This window comes from Pollicipes pollicipes, unplaced genomic scaffold (genome assembly GCF_011947565.3).
Source record: "Pollicipes pollicipes isolate AB1234 unplaced genomic scaffold, Ppol_2.1 Scaffold_4881;HRSCAF=5763_pilon_pilon_pilon, whole genome shotgun sequence".
In the NCBI taxonomy this organism is placed as follows: Eukaryota; Metazoa; Arthropoda; class Thecostraca; order Pollicipedomorpha; family Pollicipedidae; genus Pollicipes; species Pollicipes pollicipes.
The window spans coordinates 40,479,309-40,500,746 of NW_023596576.1; the positions used below are offsets into that span (position 1 = coordinate 40,479,309).

The following is a 21,438-nucleotide window of genomic DNA, read 5'->3' on the forward strand; positions in this document are numbered from 1 at the left end:
CAGGCACGTAATCCAACAACATTGACAAGGCTATGCATCACCGAGTCATGACCTTCTGGAACAGTGCTGCACTAGAGGCCACTTGCTGATTCACTGCCCAGACCATTTACTAGAACACGCCTGCCAAGCAAAAGTTCATAACAAAGATAACAAAGAGTATAACAAAGAGTCACGCGATCTACCTCGACTTTTGCTACACTCACAATGTACCAAAACAATTAACATTGCCAGGGAAATTGTTTCTTATTTATTTAGGTCAGTAACTGTCCAAAAGCAGAAGCCCAATTACGGAAGCAGTCTAGTTTTAAAAACAATACATATACGTTATACACACAAACAAAAAATTACCGAACAGACATACACACATACACATTGCACACGTTCGCACATGCAGCTTATGCAATCAAACACGGCGGTTAAGAGAATGCTTCATGTGTGCCGGCGGACCTAAACAAATCAGATCGGAATAATTTTGTTGGCTGGAAAAAGCCAGATGAGGTAGAATGATGTAGAAAACGATTGCGCCAAACGGCTAGACGTACGACGAATCCATTTTTAGCGGTGCTGACCATTGCAAATGGCTCATGGAAAAGGCCAATGTGCCAAGAGCGCTGGGCGGATATAGCTAGACCCAACAGTGATTTCGGGTGAGCGCAGCCAAACCTCTGATGGTATGCGTTGAATGGCAATAAGATGTCAGACTGAGCAAAACGTGCCTTGATAGATGCTGCTTTGAGGCAAGCGAGATGTTCATAATCCAATGGAGGGCACCGGGACTGGATACTCGAACCTAACCATATGAGAAACCGGTGCTGTAGTCTCTCGAACCGGGCGAGATGGGAAACGGCAGCACCGCTCCAAATAACGCTACGGTACTCTGTGCCTTAATACAAAGCAAAAGTCAAGGGCTCCCGGATGAAAAATGTGTGGAACGCACCCTAGACCCACTGCTGCCATATGATTAAAAGATTGGGGCGTAAATATAAATAGCGCAACAATTCATAATGAAATAGAAGAATGAGATCAAATAACGGTGTAGAACTGGTGGTTTACCTAAATACAATTAGACATTAATATTCACCCAGTCGTATAGCAAGTACAAAATTAGGTGAACACGGTTAAGAGGATGTTTCACATTTCTAAAGGGTTTGGAACTGAAATAGCCACCTTAAAGATCATTCCGTACAGTTCACAGCCCTGCCCTTGGTACGGCCTGAACACCTGTAGTTTCTGAGGTACACGTCCGCGAAGATGGGAAGACTATTTTGGGAAAAATATATCAAGGTCACCTCGGAATTCATGGCGTCATAACGTCATTCAAATCCTGCCTTTCTGTAAGCCATGCAGTGATCAAGGCCAAGCAAAATATTTTGATCGAGTCTATATACGACGTTTGTGGGCATGGTTCCCCAATATAACGGCCGTCAACAGGCGCTCAATGTTGTGCAAGGCACGATGACGCAATTATACAATGACGTATCGAGGAGCATATTTACTTATCAGCGAAATTGTGATGTCTAGGGCAGTCTTTTCTGCTTAAAATTATATGAATACTTATAAGTGAGTTCGTTTCATCATATCTGATGCTTACTTCAATACATCCAAATGTGAAGCATTCTCTTTAATCCAGCCCGGTAAGGCCTGAACGACTTGCATACACCTTTAACTAGACGCAGAAATCGTCCTGAGGAAGGGGTGATACACGCACGCCGATTGCTACCAGTTCGACAACCGTACCAATAACATCTATAGCTGCAACCTTGCATATTATTTGTTTAGGAACAGTGGAAATGATGTTTAGTTGACAAACACGCCATGCCTTGCTTAACGTTAACATTTTTAGCACGGATTTCCCACATATATACTCAGTCGATCAAAAAGCATTAGGCGATGCAAATTTTAACCTGAATCTTATCCAAACTTGTATCTCGGATGTCAGCCCCAGCCCCGTCTACCTCAGCCCCATCTACTACGTCTACCTCTATACTGTCAGTCCCATCTACTATTTCAATTCCATAGCTTGGATGGGATTATAAGATACAGGTAACTGATCCCGTCTGGCTCATACTCTGACCATGACGGCCATGAATCCACCTTGCCTCCATTCTCGGGGTAGATTGCCTCCGAGCCTGAGCGAAGTCGTCGACGCCGCTGCCAAAAAGTGGACTGGTTTTATCAACAGAGAGTTTTGACAGAGGGTTTCATTCATTTATGTACTGCGACGTAGAGGGCGAAAGTCCTGCCGGACGGAAAGACAGCGAATGAGTAGGGATTGCATGCCGCGTCTATCCATACCATTTACTCTAAAGCGACTATCGGTAGGCTTAGTGCTTTAGACGATGGAGAGATCGCAGCGCGCGTGGGAAGAGTCTCAGTCTCGGCCTTAGCCTCGTCAATGAAGCCTACTTTGGTATGGCACCGTAATCTACATCTCGCTCGCACCTCCACCTTCTCTAAACTGGTGCACAGCCATTCGCCCGATCACGGAACACCTGGCGCAGTACCCTGGCGCCGCGGCCTCTTGCGGAATATCCCATCATAATTTGCCGTCTTTGAAGTGCTGCACTCACGCAGCAAATCAGTACGGGAAACCGCATTACCTGGCTCTGCCCGGCACCGCCTCCCACTGATTGAACCAGGGCGGCCGCCCACCAACGCCCTACCACAGCGTTTATAAGGGCCCGGCGCCAGGCCCGGCACATCACTGTACCCTCCAACCAACTCCATGAAGGTGGTAGGTAGTGAGGACGACAGTGGTGGCGCTGGACGACGAGTGGCCGCGATCGCGTCACTTCAACTTGTGGGACGCACGTGGTGTGACGTCGGTGTGCGGCGCGACCGTGTTGGCTCTCGCGGATGTCCGCTCCCGGCGTGAGGACGTGCCTGCACTCGCACCGGATCGCTGTGACGAGCAAGCCTAACCTCACCCGGTCATTTGATAAAACAAATTGCGACCGCGTGCGAGTGGCACTGGATCGCCGTGACGAGCAGGACTTACCTCACCTGGTCATGTGATAAAACAAATTGTGACCGCGTGCGAGTGGTAGTGCGCCCTTTTCACATGCCGAACAACACCGGCGCCTTCGATTTACTGTTGGACTCTGAACGAACCCGGTCCTCCTTGAGTGGTGATGCTTCGATGGGAGCTGCTTGCGATGTTCAGGCTCGTTGCGGACAGGCTCCTCCAATGTAAACGCGCAGGAAAATGACGTTCGCACGTCGACCGGCCATGCAAATCAGGCTTTCCTGATGGCGATATCTGCCGTGTGTGGCGTTTGAATCACTGGGAGGTGAAGACTCATGGAATTCCTTGCTTCATTTTCCTTCCAAAAAATGCCTTCGGGCTGAAGCGAGTTGAAAGCAACGTATGTGACCGCCCAATGATGCTCACAAGATCACCTTGCCTTTTCTTTCCAGATTATTCTCTTCCTGTTGGCGCTAGCGGCGGCAGACCGCAATGCCAAGATTAGAAACTACCAATACGGCATCGAGGAAGACGGATCGTACGAATCACAGTAAGAACGAATGACATCGCTCCCGGTAGTCGGAAGAACGTGGGTGCCACCCGCTTGCGCTGTTCAGTACGGAGCTTTCCACCGCAGCAGAGCAGCAGAACACCATCAGATGTCGCTGGATCGTACGCTAGCAAATTTACTGCATTCCAAATACCGTTTAGCCGCCTTAGTCCCCACACAGCAAGCGGGCCGTCCTCTTTATCACCAACAATCGGCTCATCGCCATCCTCCTCTCACCTTTGCAGCACGCCACTACACTTGAAAAACCAAGCAGGGCAAATCCCAAGATAAGTCGGGTTTAATGTCAAACGGACTTCAGAATTGCTAAAACATAACGGGACAACCGACGATTCCGTGTTGCATGATGCTACGTACGTCCGTGGAACGTTACTCGGTTGGCGGTGAGTTGATCAGGCACACTTATGCACGACAAAAAATACGGAGGTGATGCATTTTTGGTGACATGACTCCAACCACGTGACATGGGTATTCCTTCGCAGCCAGAATTTATCCACGTTGATTGAATATTTGGTCGCAGACGTGACGCTTCGTCCCTGACAGTTCTGTAGCTCACGAGAAATATCACGAGTGCAGGGAATAGGGCACTTGTTCAGCAATTTTCCCTTTAAAACCGTCGTCGCTTAAAATTTTTGACCATCATATATGCGATATTGTCTAACATCGGTTGTCTCATTGTGCACAGAACCTTGCTCACGTAAAGTAGGAAATTCACGGATAATTCTAACCGTGTCCAATATAATGCCATGAACGTTACGAGTTTTGGCATTCAACAGAAATGTCTCGTAGACGTTTTATTCATCAGCAACAGTGTCATAAAACGTATGTGCGTTGAAGAACAGACGTGCAATCCGACGCCTTGTAGGTCACTGCAACTTGGACTGAGCGACTTATGTCCTCCGCGTACAATGCCACGACACGGCATATGCTACATGCATTGATAGCAGCATGCGAGTGCGGCTTAAAAAAAATAATTATATTTCAGATTTGAGACTACCAATGGGATTTCGGCCCGCGAGGACGGCATCTCGTACCCGGGCAACGAGCCGGAGACCGGCAACTACGTGAGGAGTGGCTCCTACTCGTACGACTGGGAGGGCGTCACCTACACCGTCACCTGGACGGCCGACGAGAACGGCTTCCACCCGGAGGGTGACCACCTGCCCGACTTCAGCCACACCCGCGAGCACATCGGCGGCGTTGGCGAAGAGCTGCGAAAGTGATGTATTTCGCTGGCACTACTGTGGTGACCTGCTGCGGAACATGATATGTTGACACAACTCTGAGTTTATTGTGTTTTGTTCGCGTTTACGTCGAACGGGCGTGATCGTTAAATGGCAATCACGCGGCTTATGTATGTTGTCCTTGTCAGTCGTGTCTCACAAACAGCTTATCAGTGTGTTTCCGTGTCCACCTGTGCATCCCGTAAGCTGAAATATTCGAAGGAGTTTTTTGAATGCACTGTTTCTGATCACTAACCTTTTGAATTCAGAAGGTGGGACTGGCCCCACTATTCGATTGACTAGTCACGCCTAACTGCGCATTTTTAAGTGTTGATTGCGTGCGGATCTAAGGCCATTTTTGGACCGTTATGACTTAGTATCTCACAATACTGGAGACTGATTAGTACTGAAATATGAGTCCTCAATGTGCATTAATCGTTGCGAGGGCACCGATCACGTCACTCACTTCACTCAAACTCGCGGAAATTTCAACTGATTTGGCGACCTGTTAGCATTACGAGTACCACAGAACATTTGTTGTGCCACTGCAGCACCATGGGACGGCAGTTCGCAGCAACAGCATGCCTTGCCTTTCCGAAACCAGGAGAACACAAGTGAGATCCGCGGTGGCTGCATGTCGGCTGTCATCGGTCTCTAGCGAGTCCATCGCCCTCTTCAGTCCGTTATACTGAGGAGAGCCTCCCACCATAACGTCACACGCAGACACATGTATGACTGTGCGTGACACACAGAAAAAAAACTTTTGACAAATAATGAAAACATGGTGGCTATCGAGGTGATGCATTCATCGACAGACATGTGTCAATATAGGAACTCCCAGGATCGTATTCCTGTGATCCGGATCGGGATTTTCTCGTATCCGTGATCTTTTTGAAATTTTGTCGAATTTTTTTCTGGAATCCTGGATCTTTCTTGGACTTTCGCACAAAACTTAAGAGTTGCCATGGAGTGAATAATTTTTGACACCTCTTAGACAGGAGTTTGAACTTCTAAGCCCTGTAGTGTGCTTTTTACCAACAAAGCATGCTCCTGCTCAAAGTTTTCACTCTGAAATGCAGTGCCACCCACTGGGGTTAAATGGAATCGTTGACTAGATCAGGAGGAATGGCAGCTATGTTGTGATAAGATGGTTATCAGAATATCAGACATTTAAGTTATCTTGGAATGAATGCAAGATTAAGTTTTCCATAGGACCATATATGTGTGTCACGGATTCATATCAATTTGTCAATGTGGTCTGTTCACCATTCTTTTGTGAGTTGATGTCTTCATTGAACAGATGGGACTAGATTTCACGGACTAATTAATGATAATGTCAATGCCATTGGTTTTCAGTCTGTTCAATCAGTGTGAGCTGGCAAACCTGAAAATCCGGTCCAGTCCGATCCATGTTTGGTGTAAATTTCTGATCCGGGCCAATCCGGCCCGCGGAGTGATCCACAATCCGTGGGTTGGTCCCACCCGTGGAGCACTCTACTGTCGGCACATCATCAGGGTTCGCTGAAGTATGGTAACCGGTGGATGCATGCGACCAGACGGCAGCAGAGTGCCGGTCGGCGCAGTCGAACGCCACGACGCCGGCGTCGGCTCGCTCAAGCGCCTCTGAACCCAATAGCACGTCCTCGTGCAGGACCCCGAGACAGGGCCGTGGAACCGGTCGGAGGGGGAGGGGGAGGGACCTCGGTAGGCGGGGAGGCTGTCTGGGTCGCCCGCCCGCCGGGTGCATGTGCGGAGGCAACCACCAACTCCGGCCGCTCTGGCCGCTCGCGACGGTCCCCCAGAGTGGTGACAGCGGTCAAAACAGCAGCGACAGCGGCATCAACGGAGGTGGTAGCCGCCACAACGACGGTCGTAAATGACGCCGAATGTACGAGCCTTGTGAGCCAGGCGGCACGATATTCCTAAATTAGGATTAATAGTCATGCGATGTATGTTATTTCGTGAGCAGATAACCCATGACGCACTGTATATCCGAGAATAGACTATCATGGTTTTATAACTGTTCAACCTATAGTTAAACACAATTACTTAATCCCACATTCTGGGGCAAAAAAATATCAATGAATGAGCAAGTGCCGTTCTGAAATAATCCCACATGTTTATTCAGTCAGTGAGCCTCAGCTGCAGCCATAAACTTAAGGAGTTTAACCATTTCTTCCTGCTCAACCCATCTCAAGCACATTCCGTCAAACTTCAGTCGTGAGATTTGCACATTTTTTGTCGAATAAATATCAGGTTACAGAGAACACAGGTCACATACTAACACGCGATGGTTTGTAGGCACATCTGATGGATGCAATCAGGCAGGACATGTTCAAATAGTAAACGCCACCTAATATCTGGATTGAATTGAAAGCATGGTCTTCCATTGAAATTTTGATACATGTCTGTAAGATTCATCACATAAAACAAGCCCAGCTTTGTGCAGGTGACACCTAGTTGCAAATTATATTGTCTTTATAACAACGCTGTCTACTACAGGCACACACTGATTTCATATTTAGCAAGGAGGAAAACTGCTGGCAAATGCTGATTGCTAAACCATTCCAACAACACGCAACCGTCCCAGCGATAACGGTATAGTTTCAAAATAAGCGCATCGAAGGACGGAATCGGCGTAAAAGGCTGGTCCATTTCGTCAGCCGTTCATGGAGCTCGGATGCGCAAGATGGCGCAATATCAGCTCACATTTGCTAGTCACGTTTGGATGGATCATCAGCTGTCACTGGGCAAGATATGGGGTTATTGATGGCACATCTATCTTTCAGCATTATCAGGCATCAATCAGGTATCCACTGCTGGCTATAAAACTGGAAACGGTATCAATGTGGTGCGTGATGGCCATTGGCAATGTTCTGTATATTCTTTTCGCGACGTTTATTCATGTGTGAGGCTATCCATTCTTCCATGGTATATGCCAGTGTTCCTTGGTAAAATTGAAAACTGAGCCGCTTTGAGGTACATACCACCTTGTGGGTCTTGGCTTTAACTGTTTTGTTTTGCAGCTCGTTTTGCGACATCCCGGCGGTGCATCACACGCTGTTTTCAAGAGAACAAGTGGCGCGTAGAACTATGGTCACCATGGGTATGTTGAAACAAATGGCGCGTAGAACTATGGGCGCCGTTGGTTTGTTGAAACAAATGACGTGTAGAACTATGGTCGCTGTGGGTCTTTTAAGACAAATGACGCGTCGAACTATGGTCGTGAGTCTGTTGAAATAAATGGCCCGTAGAACTATGGTCGCCGTGGGCCTGTTGATGGCAATATTTGCAGAGCGGCGCCGACCGGCGCGAAGGCCTGTTTTTGTTCGTCCAGTGTTGGACAAACACGTATCTGGTTTCCAATATTGGTTCCTGGTTCCCACGTCCTCCTTTTGAAACGTGATTTTGGATCGTTGATCCTGGCTGGGTTTTTACTAAGCTCCACCTCTGGTTACTGAATCCTGTTGTGTGGCAAACACGCAAAACTTTGGTTCCTGATCTGCACTGATTGTTTTGAAAATGCAAAGATGGGTTCCTAGTTCTCACTGGTTCCTTCAAAAACACTACCACCCAGGCTCCAGTTTCCACTGGCTTTCCGCAAACACCAGAGACTGATTTCCTAGTCCCCACCAGGCCTTTTACAAACCCAACGCCCTGGTTAATGGTTTCCGCTGGTGATCTAGTTGCTGACTGATTAATTATGTTTCCAATAATTTGCCCTTGTCGAAATTTATTCCTTCGAACTTCCTTGCAATCCGACTTGCCGTACTTGTCGGCTTCATGTCTTTGGACTGTTTGCCGATTTGAATTCCATCGCTGTCAGCTTTCATCCATTTTGACTTTTAATCCTTGGGCTTTTCCGTTTCGAATTGAATTGCCTTCGACTTGATATTCTTGAATCTTTTCCGATTCACATTCTATGCGTTAGACTTTTTGCCCTTTCGATTTTTCCCTTCAAATTTTTCTCCAGGCATCATGTGGAGAGTTGGCAATGAAAGCGCCATGTCGGTGCAGAGCGTTGAAAATGACGATACTGCATTGAAAAACTTGCGACCTACGAGCTGAGAGGCAAAACCACGACGACAAATCCACCCAAACGGTCAAGTCCAGTCAACTACAAATCCGCTCAGGACTAAACCATGGCTAGGTAGAGGTAGGATCCATCTTAGATGTGCGATGCCTCTGTTAATTTAATAAAGAGACAACTATAATCAGAAAAACATCATCACTCAGAGCAGTGACGACAGAGCAGCCGATGACAGGCTAATCACCATCTGACATTCGACACTGCGACGATGGAGCAAGGCGCCTTGAATCCAAAAGCTGTAGTTTCCGCGTCATTGCTGGACTTGCATTTTCCTGAAATCAAATCAAGGCGATCTTGAATTTTAGGGATAGAATCTGGCACTTATAAAAGTGCTGCTGGCTGACACAGTGCATTAATACGAAGTGTTTTTCCTGTTTTTTTTTTCTCAGAATATCCGCAGGAGTGTACAGTGATATAACTATGCCTTCAGTGTTATTGGGGTTCAATTTCTACGCCATTTTATTCGTAGACACGACCATAACTTAATCTGCCGCAAAGTGATAGGGGGTGGAACGCATAGGTGGTTGCGCTCACGGGTGTGCTGTCGCCTCATTTAAACCGTTTGGGGCGTCCTTTGGCTAAGATGGGGTATCAGCATGCACCCGTCCTAACCCACACACTTCCGAACTAAATTACAAAAGAGCAAAGCCCGACTGAGTTGTTGCGCCGATTCCGGTGCAGTCTATGGCCGGCTATTCGGCGCCTGCCTACCCTCAGCGCCACCTAGCGGACGGCAGGTGGCAGACCAGTTCGGGCTGCAGCCGCACGCGCGAAGCATTTACAGTTCTGAAAACGAAAATCTCCCATTTCTGGTGAAACAGGGCACTGGCTGTGCAGAATGTGAAACGGGGCGCACAAGTCGAGCACTATTTCAGGGATCAAATTTTTACTTCGCTATCTTAAAGGGAGTGTTCCACATTTGTACAGGGTTTGAACTGAAATGGCCATTTTGAACATCATTCGGTGCATTTTACAGCCCTGCCCTTCATAAGACCTCCTCCCCATTGTTTCTGAGATACACACCGACTAAGATGTGCAGGCTATTTAGTGAAGACTATGTGAAGGTTACCCAGGCGCTCATGACGCCATAACAACGTCATTCAAATTCTGACATTCCATTGGCCATGTGGGGATCTAGGCCAAGAAAATGCAACTGTCGAGCCGTCGATATCTGGCATTCGTGAGCACAGTATCCAGATATAGCGATTGTCAATTGGTTCCCAATCAATACTGTCCATGGAGCGATCTAGATGTTAACCTTGTCAGAGAATACAACCTCATCACAACTTCATTATGATACAAATATAACCTCAATAGAAAGTGCCTTTTACGGTATGGCCGCTGCTTTTCACTACCGAGGAATTCGGTACAGGCCTCAGTTTAGTTCACTTGGTTCGTAAAAGCGTCGTTGGTATACATGATTAACATTTCTTTGAAATATTTCAGCACAAATCGATATCAGACAATGCACCATAGTTTAATATTTTCCATTGCCTTGGCTTAGCTGTCTGTGCACTTTATGTTGAAAACGTGAAAAGCCATATTTCCGAGCAGAGATCGTGTATTTGTACTGGATTGTTCTTATAATACAGACCACACATTTAAGTCAATTTTTCAGCTTGTTTATCTTGTTTCCGGTTTGTATCACAAAACGACAAAAAAAGTATCGATGTGTTCCCCTTATAACGGAAAAGACGCGACTGCGCAACATTTGCCCTCGTTAACAGCAAAAAAGACCATCAGCCCCGTGGTCGAACACTCGAAGCACGCTAGAGGGCAATCAGCACATAAATCTTAAAGCTACGTTATCGTGACCGGAGGGAATGCTTAAGTCTTACCTCCTTTGTTTAGATTTGGACAGTTTTATTCAAATTCGGCAGACATTGTAGATACGAAATGCTAAATGCCAAAACTTGTGTTATCTGGAGCAAGTTTTGCACTAAACAAAACTACATCAAAACCTTTAAGTGGCGCATTTCATGATATCTGATGCCTGCTTCAATATCCTCGAATTTGAAATATTCACTTTAAATACACCGATGTAGTGTATCAATTCCAATGTAATCTCGAACGCTGGAAACCTCGCTCCATATACTACACGGGCGTAGCCAGAACGACATTTACCCGGACAATGCGGCACCTCTAGACTTCAGACAGAGCATTTTCCAAAATGTATAGAAAACAACTAGTTGTTCATCAACTGGAGCAGAAGAAGAAAAATGTCCGCAACGTTCTGAAAATCAAGAAACAGGCTTAGAAGTATAGTTACAGATATGTTAATGTGAGCATGAACGATGGGAGCCAAAATATCAAACAGGAACACTACTATTCTAAAAATGAGCTCTTCACGAAAATCTCCAACTTTGTTATGAGAAACAGTTCTGGCGAATCGGACAAGTTGCATGCACCAGCGTAGTGTATCAATTCAAATATAACCTGGAAAGCCGCAAACTGCGTTCCATACGCTGCATCGGTGTAATCACACTCTCACGACGTCTAACAATGCTTCTATGCGACGGGCATCTCTGGAGCACGTGCGACCCAAACATAACGGGACATGTCAACGCAGCTGACGCACAACATTGACACTCATCAAACGAGCAAAGACAGAACATGCTCTCAAACTCCGGAGAGCATAGTTAGCAATACATTTTCTCCAGGTCTGAAGAAACAAACAAAATCTTACACAACTCTTCACGTATCAGGTAGAGGGCGATTGCTGTTCTAAAGAAACAGACAAAATCTTACACACCTATCGAAGTAGCAGATAGGGAGCGATCGCTACTGTACGTATGGTTGTGACCATACGTATTTGTAGGTTTTCCATTATGGTTGCATTTTATTGACATGTAAATGACGCTGACTTTTTTCTCCGTGCTTAAAGATGTTCCTTACATTGCGATGCACAAATTTATTTCCTAAGACAGTGCTCGGTTTGTGTGCCCCATCTAACAAGCTGCACAACCAGTGCCCTGCTTTACCAGAAATGGAGCTTTGCGTTTTGAGGTTCGTGAGTGCCTCGTGCGGCCGGTCGCAGAGCCGGTCTGCCACCTGCCGCCCGCTAGATGACGCTAAGGGTGGAAGGAGCCGCGCTGCCGGCCAGAGACTGCGCCGGGAGGGCACGGTAACTCAGTCGGGCTTTGGGGGTTCATCGCAGTGGCAGCGTGGAAATGTGTGAAGTGGAACGGGTGTATGCTGATAACGAATGTCAGTTTAGGGGCTCCCAGCCCTTAAAAGCAGGCAGCAGTACATTGATAAACGCCATTCATTCACTGGTTGCCTTTGTTTGAGAATCCAAGAAAGAACAATTTAAGTACTATCCAATTCATTCATTATTTTGAATGTGCTAGTCGAAACCAAAGACCACCGGCTTGTAACCTCAGTGTATCGTAAGGCCAATGATGTCGACATCAGCTTAAACGCCAACAGCAAATGTCCAGACCGGTGCAGAAGAAGCGTTACCAGAGCCTTTATACGCAAAGCGTTTCGAAACTGTTCTTGAATTATTTTGCGCTGGGAGTTTACAAGAGTAGCATAGATCATCAACAATGGAACTGGAACTGAAAGGTGAATGAGGAAATCCGACATCATCTGGACAGGAATACGAGAGGCAAATGAATCCCGAAAGACGAGAAACAAAAAAAGGAACATGAGACTTTTGTACAAAAATCGAATTACCTCTGCAGACGAACGCATCGTTCGGCGAGTAGTCACTAAGTACATGCCTTGCACCGTTTGAGGCCAAAACCTGGAACCCATCATCTGTCACAAAAACAAACAGATCAGCAATATCCTCGTGCTACCAACCTGCAGCGAGACCAAAACCAACTGAAGAGAACCAATATAGTTTGCCAATTGGTTTGAACTGATGAAGATTGTAGGCTTCACATCATCAGTTACCCTGGCGTTAAAAAATCTTTATCCAGACGTGTATCCATGCGCCGACGAGAGGGAGCCATTCGATGACACATGGAAGAAAAGCATCGTAGATAAGTCGACCGCAACGACCTCACCGAAAATACAAAGACCTTAAAGATATGTCATGAACAGCGTTCGCTTATCGTGTTTGAATCCCTGAACATCAAGGAAGCCGCTTCATCGCTTAACAAGCGAGTGAAGTCGTGTGCCACTTTAACATTATGGGGATGAAACTGTGAAAAGGGGAAGGAACATAGTTCGTTCCAGACCGAGCTACCCCTTTTTTCATTTCATGAGTTACCATCCCGAATAACCAGAGCGAATAAAGAGGTGCACGCGTTAGAGTGTGATGCATTATTTTTTCTTCTTGGCATCACAGTTCTGTGTGATGTGCTGACAGTCGCTTTTACACCCCTTTAGAAAATGGAAATAGATGGTTCCGAAATGTAACATGAAATATATGACAGCCACTTCTGCTGCCTCGATCTTAAACCTGCCAAACGAAGTTAAATGAACCATAAGGTCGATGGAGCACACCTTGAAAAAGCTTATTAAAGCTGTATACGCCCTGGTTTTTAACAAGGTATGCATAAGAAATACATTTTGCAAACTTTTCCATGTATACATATATATATATATATATATATATATATAGTGTGTGTGTGTGTGTGTGTGTGTGTGCACGCATGCATGCATGCATCCAAATTTTGTTAGATGAAAGGCCAAATGAACATTGAATCCCCGGTATAGAAGGTGGACGAAAAAGTTTTGCTCAACATCATCAGGTTAAATATTATAACGACTGACGAGGACAAGTTCTTAAAGCTATCGCCATCAGAAAACGAATGCCTGATTTAAACAAACAGCTAGGTCATGCAACACTTTGGGACTTATTCAGCCACCATCAGCCACCATATCATTTATTCGATTCCTAGAACTTGGCATGGCGAAAAAACGGCTGACAAGTGATGTGCGCATGTTTGAATGTGTTTTGTAATTTGACCTCATATTCGGACGCACAATCTACTTAATTATTATATCTTACTGGTTATACCTAGCGGTAACATGCTATCATATACCCATCGCTTGTATGCTTTGTGTGCATCGCTGAAAATGGAATATGTAATTCCGAAATGTCAGGCGAACCAATAGTTGCCAAACCTGAATCCCCGGTATCCCCGGCAAGTTACTTTGCAGTCCCAATGATGAGTAGACAACCGTAATCAGAGAACTAGAGCAAGCGGAGACAAAGCTTATTAAATGCACCTGCGTTAAGGTTTTTAACCACGCTTATAAAGAAGACACTTTGCCATCTGCATATTCCTATCCACATATCCATGTATGTATGTATAATCTGAGGTATGGGAGATCCTCAGACAGTGACAGAAAAACTTAATAGCCACAACAGTCGTTATCATTTCTGTAATCCGTCAAAGTTCAGATTTAATTGTGCGTCATCATCGGGACACCAAAGGTACACCTAATCGATGTCGACGGGCTTATCACATGTACTGTTCACGACATTGATAATGGTCACAATTAAACACTAGCACAACACCTCTTTGCGCGCAGACGGCGTATAGATGGCGAGCGATGACGAGCGGCGAATGTAAACGAGCTAGTGTAACGCCGTATGATGGGGTCGCACGCACGGCCGTAGGGTGGCATGGACCAGCGGGCCAAGCTAAAAGTCCATTCTGGTTCCAAGCCCATGCCAGTGTGATCGGCGTTCGGGACAGCAACACGTCCAGCAGGCAGTTGGAAGACACGCGGAAGAACATAGAAAACAAGGTTTTCCGCACCCTTTGCTCGGATACTTGATACAGGAAAAACAGAGCGTAGCATTCGTGCCCGCTTTAATAAACACGCTGGAGACGCACGGTTACGGAGAGCGTGCTTACCACGAGAATGTATGGTGGATCGACACATAGCGATAGAGCATGGTGCAACACAAAACATATTTCAAATATTAATTTTAGCAACAAATTAATACACTGCGAGCCTAAAGATCCCAGCAACACTGAACTCACTAGACGTTTGGCTTCATCTGGAACCTGGTTTAAACAGCATTTTCATCGCTATACACGTTCCCGAAGTCCAGGTAATGTTCGTGGTGGCTGATACGTGGCAAGTAATGTTCTCAAGTAATGCTCTGTGTTGGACTTCGTTAAGTTCCAGCTCAGTCGCCTAGTTTTTCCCGCAGCCTTTAGCATTGAAAAGTACACGGGTTTAAGGGAGCTTGCATGGTACACATTTTTGACACCGTTTATTGGCAGTGTCTGCACATATCGGCGACTTTTGCTAGATTCAAGTGTCATATTTGTTAGATCACGCTGAGCCTGTCTGATCCCTTATCGTTCTTGATGATGACCACAGCTCAAAATGTTGAAAACCGCCAATGAAATCGCCATTTTTCAACCCATAGCATTCAAATCAAGGTCTAGCTTATCCCCGAAAACCAGATTCCAGCAAAATCTAATAACGCTCTGTGTGTTATATGATATCCTGGTGGTCTATCTGTCCTGGAACCCTCCCCATACAGGTATCCTCCACCAAACCGAATTATCTCCACGCATCGCCATAGGCTCAATGTTTATCATTCTCAGAAAGTGGAGTGCACTCATCGCCCCTGCTCAAACGTCTATGCCGCTCAAAAACCTTGGCGGAAATATTTCTTAAAGCCAACTTCATCCTTTTCAAATATCTGCGTGCGCTCATTTGCTTACGAACAATTGCACAGGTGCTTCTTGCATACGAACTTTTGTCATGGCGAAGTTTTGTCACGAGGAACACTTTGCATGCATGCGCTATACCAAACATCTGTTTATGCGCTTTGACGTACGAAATTTTGCGTGCATATTTCTGTCACATGAACTTAATATCTTGCATATATTTTCTTACGAAGAGCTGCGTACACACTACATGCAAACGTTCGCATGCATGAAGTGCGTAAGCACATTATGCATGCAGCACGTACTGCATGCGTACATTTTCGCAGGCACTCTCGTCCTAAAATCGGTGCATAGCGTATGCTGTGTTGCGGCCGTCGGGGAAGATGGCGTCACGGTCGCCGTAGCAGATGCCGCTGCGGTCGATGCCAGCAACGGCGCGGCGGATGGCAACCGAGGAGGCCACGCGGCACTGGCACGATCTAGGCCAGTGGCGGCGGCAGCGGCAGTGATCCCCAAATAAGGAGATAGCAAATGCGAGGTACGAAGCGTTTCATCGAAAACAAACCCAGGTGTCTCAATTTCACAGCGTTGAGTGGATCGTCACCATGAACTTGCTTGGGAAATGCTTATGAGTCGCCCTGTTCCAGAGAGCTAGATTCTCCGCGCCCCACGTTGTTTCGCATTCATTTCGTCCTGTGCAAACAAGTTGAGGAACGATTGAACAGTTTCCTCCATCACTTTCACAAGCTCGTCTCATTTCCGCGGGTCTCTTGTCACAACTAGCTGACAACCATGCTCGCACTGCTAGTAGCAAAAAAAGAAGCTAGCAAGAGGATCCGTGAACGGGCCTTGGTACACTCCATAGGTTTTGGTCGAGGACCGCTGCTCGTAGTTTAAAAGGGCAGTAACATTGGCATAGTAACTAGAAAGCACACCGTAATAACCGAAGTGCATTCCCTTGTAACCATTACCGTAGCTAGTGTTCTTGATACTAGATTTTATCATCTCAGTTCTTCCCTATTCACCTGCAGAAATAAACAACATCGACACAAGTGAGTTTGAACATTTGATTAGCTTCAGTACACACACGGGCTCCCCACGGTATCTTGCCGTCACTTTTATGTCACCAGCCTCTCACTCATGCATATCTGGTCTCCACAATTTAGGCTTGTCCCACAATGCCCTAAGTCCAGCTGCATTTTGGCTGCACCCAATGGTTTTCAATATTTTTTCAGTTGAAACCCCATACAATAGCATAAGGTGCATGATACACCTTGTGCGCTCGATGCACCTTATACACTCATGTGTCCTATGCATTTCGTACCCCCTAGCACTGTTCAGTGGGAGAGCCTGTCCTAAGCAACATAGTTGCTATGTAGTAAGTAATAATGCACCCCAATGTCATTGTTTAATTGCGTCATCTTACCTTGCATAACACTGATGAAGAACCAATTAAGGGTCGTTGTATCTGTTTATCGTGCCCACGAACGTCGGATATCAGCGACTCCACAAATGTTTTCTTTGGTCTTAACCACCGGAATGGCAGGATTCCGGTGGTCAAGGCTGGGTTTATATGACGCTATTATGTCGTCACAGATGCCTGTGTGACCTTGACATACTCTCCTCGAAAAAGTCTGCTCATCTTCGCGGACGCTTGGCTCAACCTAATGGAGTTGACATCCTAAAAAGCGAAGGGCCGTAAACTATAATGAATGATCTCCAAGATAGCTTTTTCAGTTCAAAGCCTCTTACAAATTTTGAACACTCCCTCATTGCACATATTAGGCAATACTCAACATGCAGCTAAATGATAACTTATCATTCCAATGTGGTCTAGGGGCTTTCATCAGGCCCTGCAGTACTTAAATTTCTGCCAGTCCGTGTTATCGGAACGGTGAAGACCAGTTGATTAAGTCTCAGCCAGCTGAGGCAAAAGCCTGTGTATAACCCTATAAGATTGCCAACACTCATTTCGGGTTGGTTGGCGCTGTTTCAGTTATTCAGAATCTTACTGAAAATGCCCAATAGTTTGCTAGCGGGGTACGGAAAAGCGATGTTATTCTGTGAGATGCGACACGCGACGCCAACAGCCCTAGCTGCTGCAGAATATCATCATTGGACACTCGAACGGTCCATGCACCCGGCATGCGGCTTCGGTTTACGGGTGGAGTTGCAGAAGACTTCCCTGCTGGTTCGCTTGACGCGAATCCGGGTAACCACTGGGATGCCCTTACAAGCATATATATATATATATATATATATATATATATATATATATATATATATATATATATATATATATATATATATCTGATTTAAACTTATCCACCCCACACCAAAAGATGTTTTCCAATAGAAGTGAACAATTTTCATCCTCACAACTTAAAACTTATTTCTTGAGTCATGCAGTCTTCCCTGACGGTGAGATAAGATCTTGAAACGTAAGAATATTAAGGTTGCCGAATATCTGAGTGATTTTGTACGAACTACCTTTAATCTAAGCGATAATGCTTAGCCAAAAGCCCAAAAATTTGAACGTTGCATAAAAAGGCCCGTCGACGCTAGGTCAGTGCTCATTTTAATCACACATGCGTAAAAGGAAGGATTCTGCCAACATATGTAGATATATGTACAAATATGTTTATTGGATATATATATATATATGAATATATGATATATATATATATATATATATATATATATATATATATATGTATGCATATTTGGAAAAACAGGCCCTTAGGTTGATGAGATCGCACTATATCAATAAACTCATCCGTTGATGACAAGCTGTAAGACATGAGAAGATATGGGGACAGAAGACCATTAAGACGTTTTGCAATTCTATAGGTTGGTGAAGGGATACTAGCCTCTCTAGATGTTGAAAATCTATTTACAAACGTGCCACTTGACAGAACCATATCTATCATCCCTGACCGCGTCTACAGTCATCCTGAAATTCCTCCTCTCAAAATATCAAGGCGCCTTCTTGAACAATTACTGAAAACCTGTACGTTGGGAAGTTCCTTTCCGCGGGCCTGATGGCCGAATGTATTGCCAAATTGAGGGTGTTGCGATGGGTTCACCTCTAGGACCTCTATTCGCTAATTTCTTTATGGGACACGTAGGAGTAGACATACTACAAAATGACGACATAAGACCGGACATTTAATGCCGCTACGTAGACGATATCGTTGTGGAAGTTAGGGACATTGACCAACTAGGACATCTCAACACCTTTAAAGAACGGTCTGGCTTAAAATTCGCAACAGAGCTAAGTGTGCAAAACGTAATACCCTTTCTTGGCGTGGCTGTCGATAGACAAGGACAACAATTCAAAACAACTGTATACCGAAAGCAAACAACGGACGGTGCTTAAATGCTGACAGCGAGTGTCCTGGACGCTATAAAATTAGCGTAGTAAGGTCCTTCATTAGACGAGCATTTAAGCACTGCTCTGATTGGACAGGACTACATTCAGAATTGATAAGAATCAGACGGATCTCGGTGAACAGCAGTTTTTGAAATTCTGACGTTGAAAACGAGACACAGCGACATATGACAAGATACTTTGACGGCAAGCCAAGGCAAGACATCCAACCAACCGTCAAACTGTATTATCAAAATCAAATGACATCTGCCCACAAACAAGACGAAAAAGCTTTACGGGAAATTATCTCTCGACATGTTTAAGGCAAAAACGACCACAAAATGGACATCGTCATTTACTATTGGAATAAGAAAATATCAAACCTTCTTATCAGAAACAGCCCAGACAAACCCGACAAACTAAAATGCACCAATGTAGTGTATCAATTCCAATACAACATCGAAGGCTGCGAACTTCGTTCCATACACTACATTGGTGTGACCACGCCACTCTCACGACGCCTGACAATACACTTACGTGACGGGGCACCCTCCGGACCACATGCGACAGGAATACATGACATTGACACAACAACTGACAGACAGCGCTGACATTTTACGGACGTGCAGCGACAGAAGACGCCTTCAAATTTGGGAAAGCATATTCATTAACGAACTCTCCCGGCCTCAAACAGACAGACAAATTCTTGCAGAGCCCTTGAACCACCAGGTGGTGGGCGGTGAGCACTTCTGATGTGATTGTGGCAATAGTGTTCCCATTGTGTCTTTGTGGAGTTCCCATTATGAGTGCTTTGTTACATGTATGAAAATGAAAATAGGATTCCGTCTTGCTTCAATTAGTTATGCTTCACTTATGCTCTCCGTACCAAAAGATGTTTTCCAACAGTAGTGCACAATTTTATTTTTCATCCTTTAAAACTCAAAACTTACTACTTGTGCAATTTAGTATTCGACGACGATGAGATAGGATCTCGAAACGTTAGAATGAAAGGAGTGATGAATATATGAGTTATTTGGTGCGAACCATCTTAATGTAAGCGATGACGCCAAGTCAAAGGCCCGGAAACTAGAACGATGCATCAAAAAGCTCGTCAGTGCTGAGTCAGCAGTTACATTGCCTAAGATTACGGGGACAGGAGTACAACGGTACACAGTTGCAATGAAATAATGTAAGTACACTTAGCCGGTACCGCTAGACAACGGTCACAGTTAGCGAAATTCAACACGTTCTTTGCGCCTAAACAGGGCACTTGAAAAACGCAGAAACCACGCGACGAAATGCTGCTTCGGCTGCATGAAAAAGCTGCCTTGCGTGCATCAGGTAGGTCAGGCGTCAGGTGGCGCCCATAGACTGCGTTGTGCAGGGCGTCTAACGGCAGCCCCAGGTCGACTAGATTAAACGGCCCATGAACTGTCACTGGGTAGTCGGGCTCTATCACGCAATTTGCATAATGAGCTGCTCAAGCTCGTCAGCGCCAAGTGCGCCAACGGCTGCCTAGCGACGCAGACGCATGCCGAGATCAAATATTTCACAAATATTATTTGCGCTCCTCCGTCCTTTCTGCGGCCGCGCTCATGTACTGTTAGTGTTTGTGATCTGGGTCACAGACAGGCTGCGACCTGGCTCACCGTCACAATCGCGGGCGCCGCACCTCACGGCGGGCACCACGTCACCAGACTCGGAACGATCGCGTCCCTGAGTCCCACAAGGCACATCGCTGGTGTCTCCCGCGAGGCTCACGGGTCCGCGTCGAGCCCGAGCGTCCACCCCACCGGCGCCCCGCTCCGTAGCCACCGTTTCTATCACCCGCAAAGACTGCTCCATGGCTGGCCGGTATATCATTGTCCGACAGGACTCTAGCGGGTAATGGGCCAGCTGCTCCGGTCACCGATGGAACTGATGCCCCAGCAGCCAACGGGGCCGCTACGGAGGCCTGATTGGGTGCTGCAGCAGTCACCGGGGTGGTATCCGGAGAAACAAGCGATATGAAATGTAGGCGAGTGTCTTTTCCGAATGCGTTTAACCGAATGTCATGTGGGCGGTGCGTGTCTAATGTCTATGTCTGTGTCGTGTCTGTCCCACAATGTCTAAATATTGTAATGTCCAACGGGACTTTGCTGCATGACTCCGCCAGCGTGTCAAATTGACGTGAAGATCATTTGGTGCAGTTCACAGCCCTGTCCTTCCTTGGAGCCAATGCCTCGCGTTTCTGAGCTATGCGCCCGCAAAAAAATGTGCAGACTTGAGTGCCGACTATTTCAGGTCCATTCATGCATGCATGCCTGCAAAGCAGCATCATTCAAGTCCTGTCAGCCCACAGACCTTGCAACTGCTCAGGCCAGGAAGAATAGTATTGTCTAGCAGTTCAGATCTGTCCGCGGTGACCGCAATGCCCAACTCAGATCACATTATCAATACAAATCCTGCCGCATCATTGGCCATGTGACGTTCAACGTTCAACGACGTTCAAAAATGTAATTGACGAGTCGCTCATACGAAGGGTCCTGGCGTCCACGAAGCATATCTCCAGAAATAACGGTAGTCAATTGGGTCGCAACCAGTGTTATGCAAGGTACGACGCAGCCTCTTCCAACTGAAGATAGACGCAGCC

The 21,438-nt window shown here is 46.1% G+C and overlaps 1 protein-coding gene across 1 annotated transcript; it reads left to right on the forward strand.

Annotated features, from left to right (window-relative positions):
• The first annotated feature begins 2,716 nt into the window (after positions 1–2,716).
• LOC119101762 (cuticle protein CP14.6) lies at positions 2,717–4,989 on the forward strand. The gene is made up of 3 exons (XM_037225181.1): positions 2,717–2,734; positions 3,418–3,515; positions 4,519–4,989. Exons 1-3 carry the CDS (start codon positions 2,726–2,728, stop codon positions 4,754–4,756), a joined length of 345 nt encoding a protein of 114 aa, XP_037081076.1. The 5' UTR covers positions 2,717–2,725; the 3' UTR covers positions 4,757–4,989.
• The last annotated feature ends 16,449 nt before the right edge of the window (positions 4,990–21,438 follow it).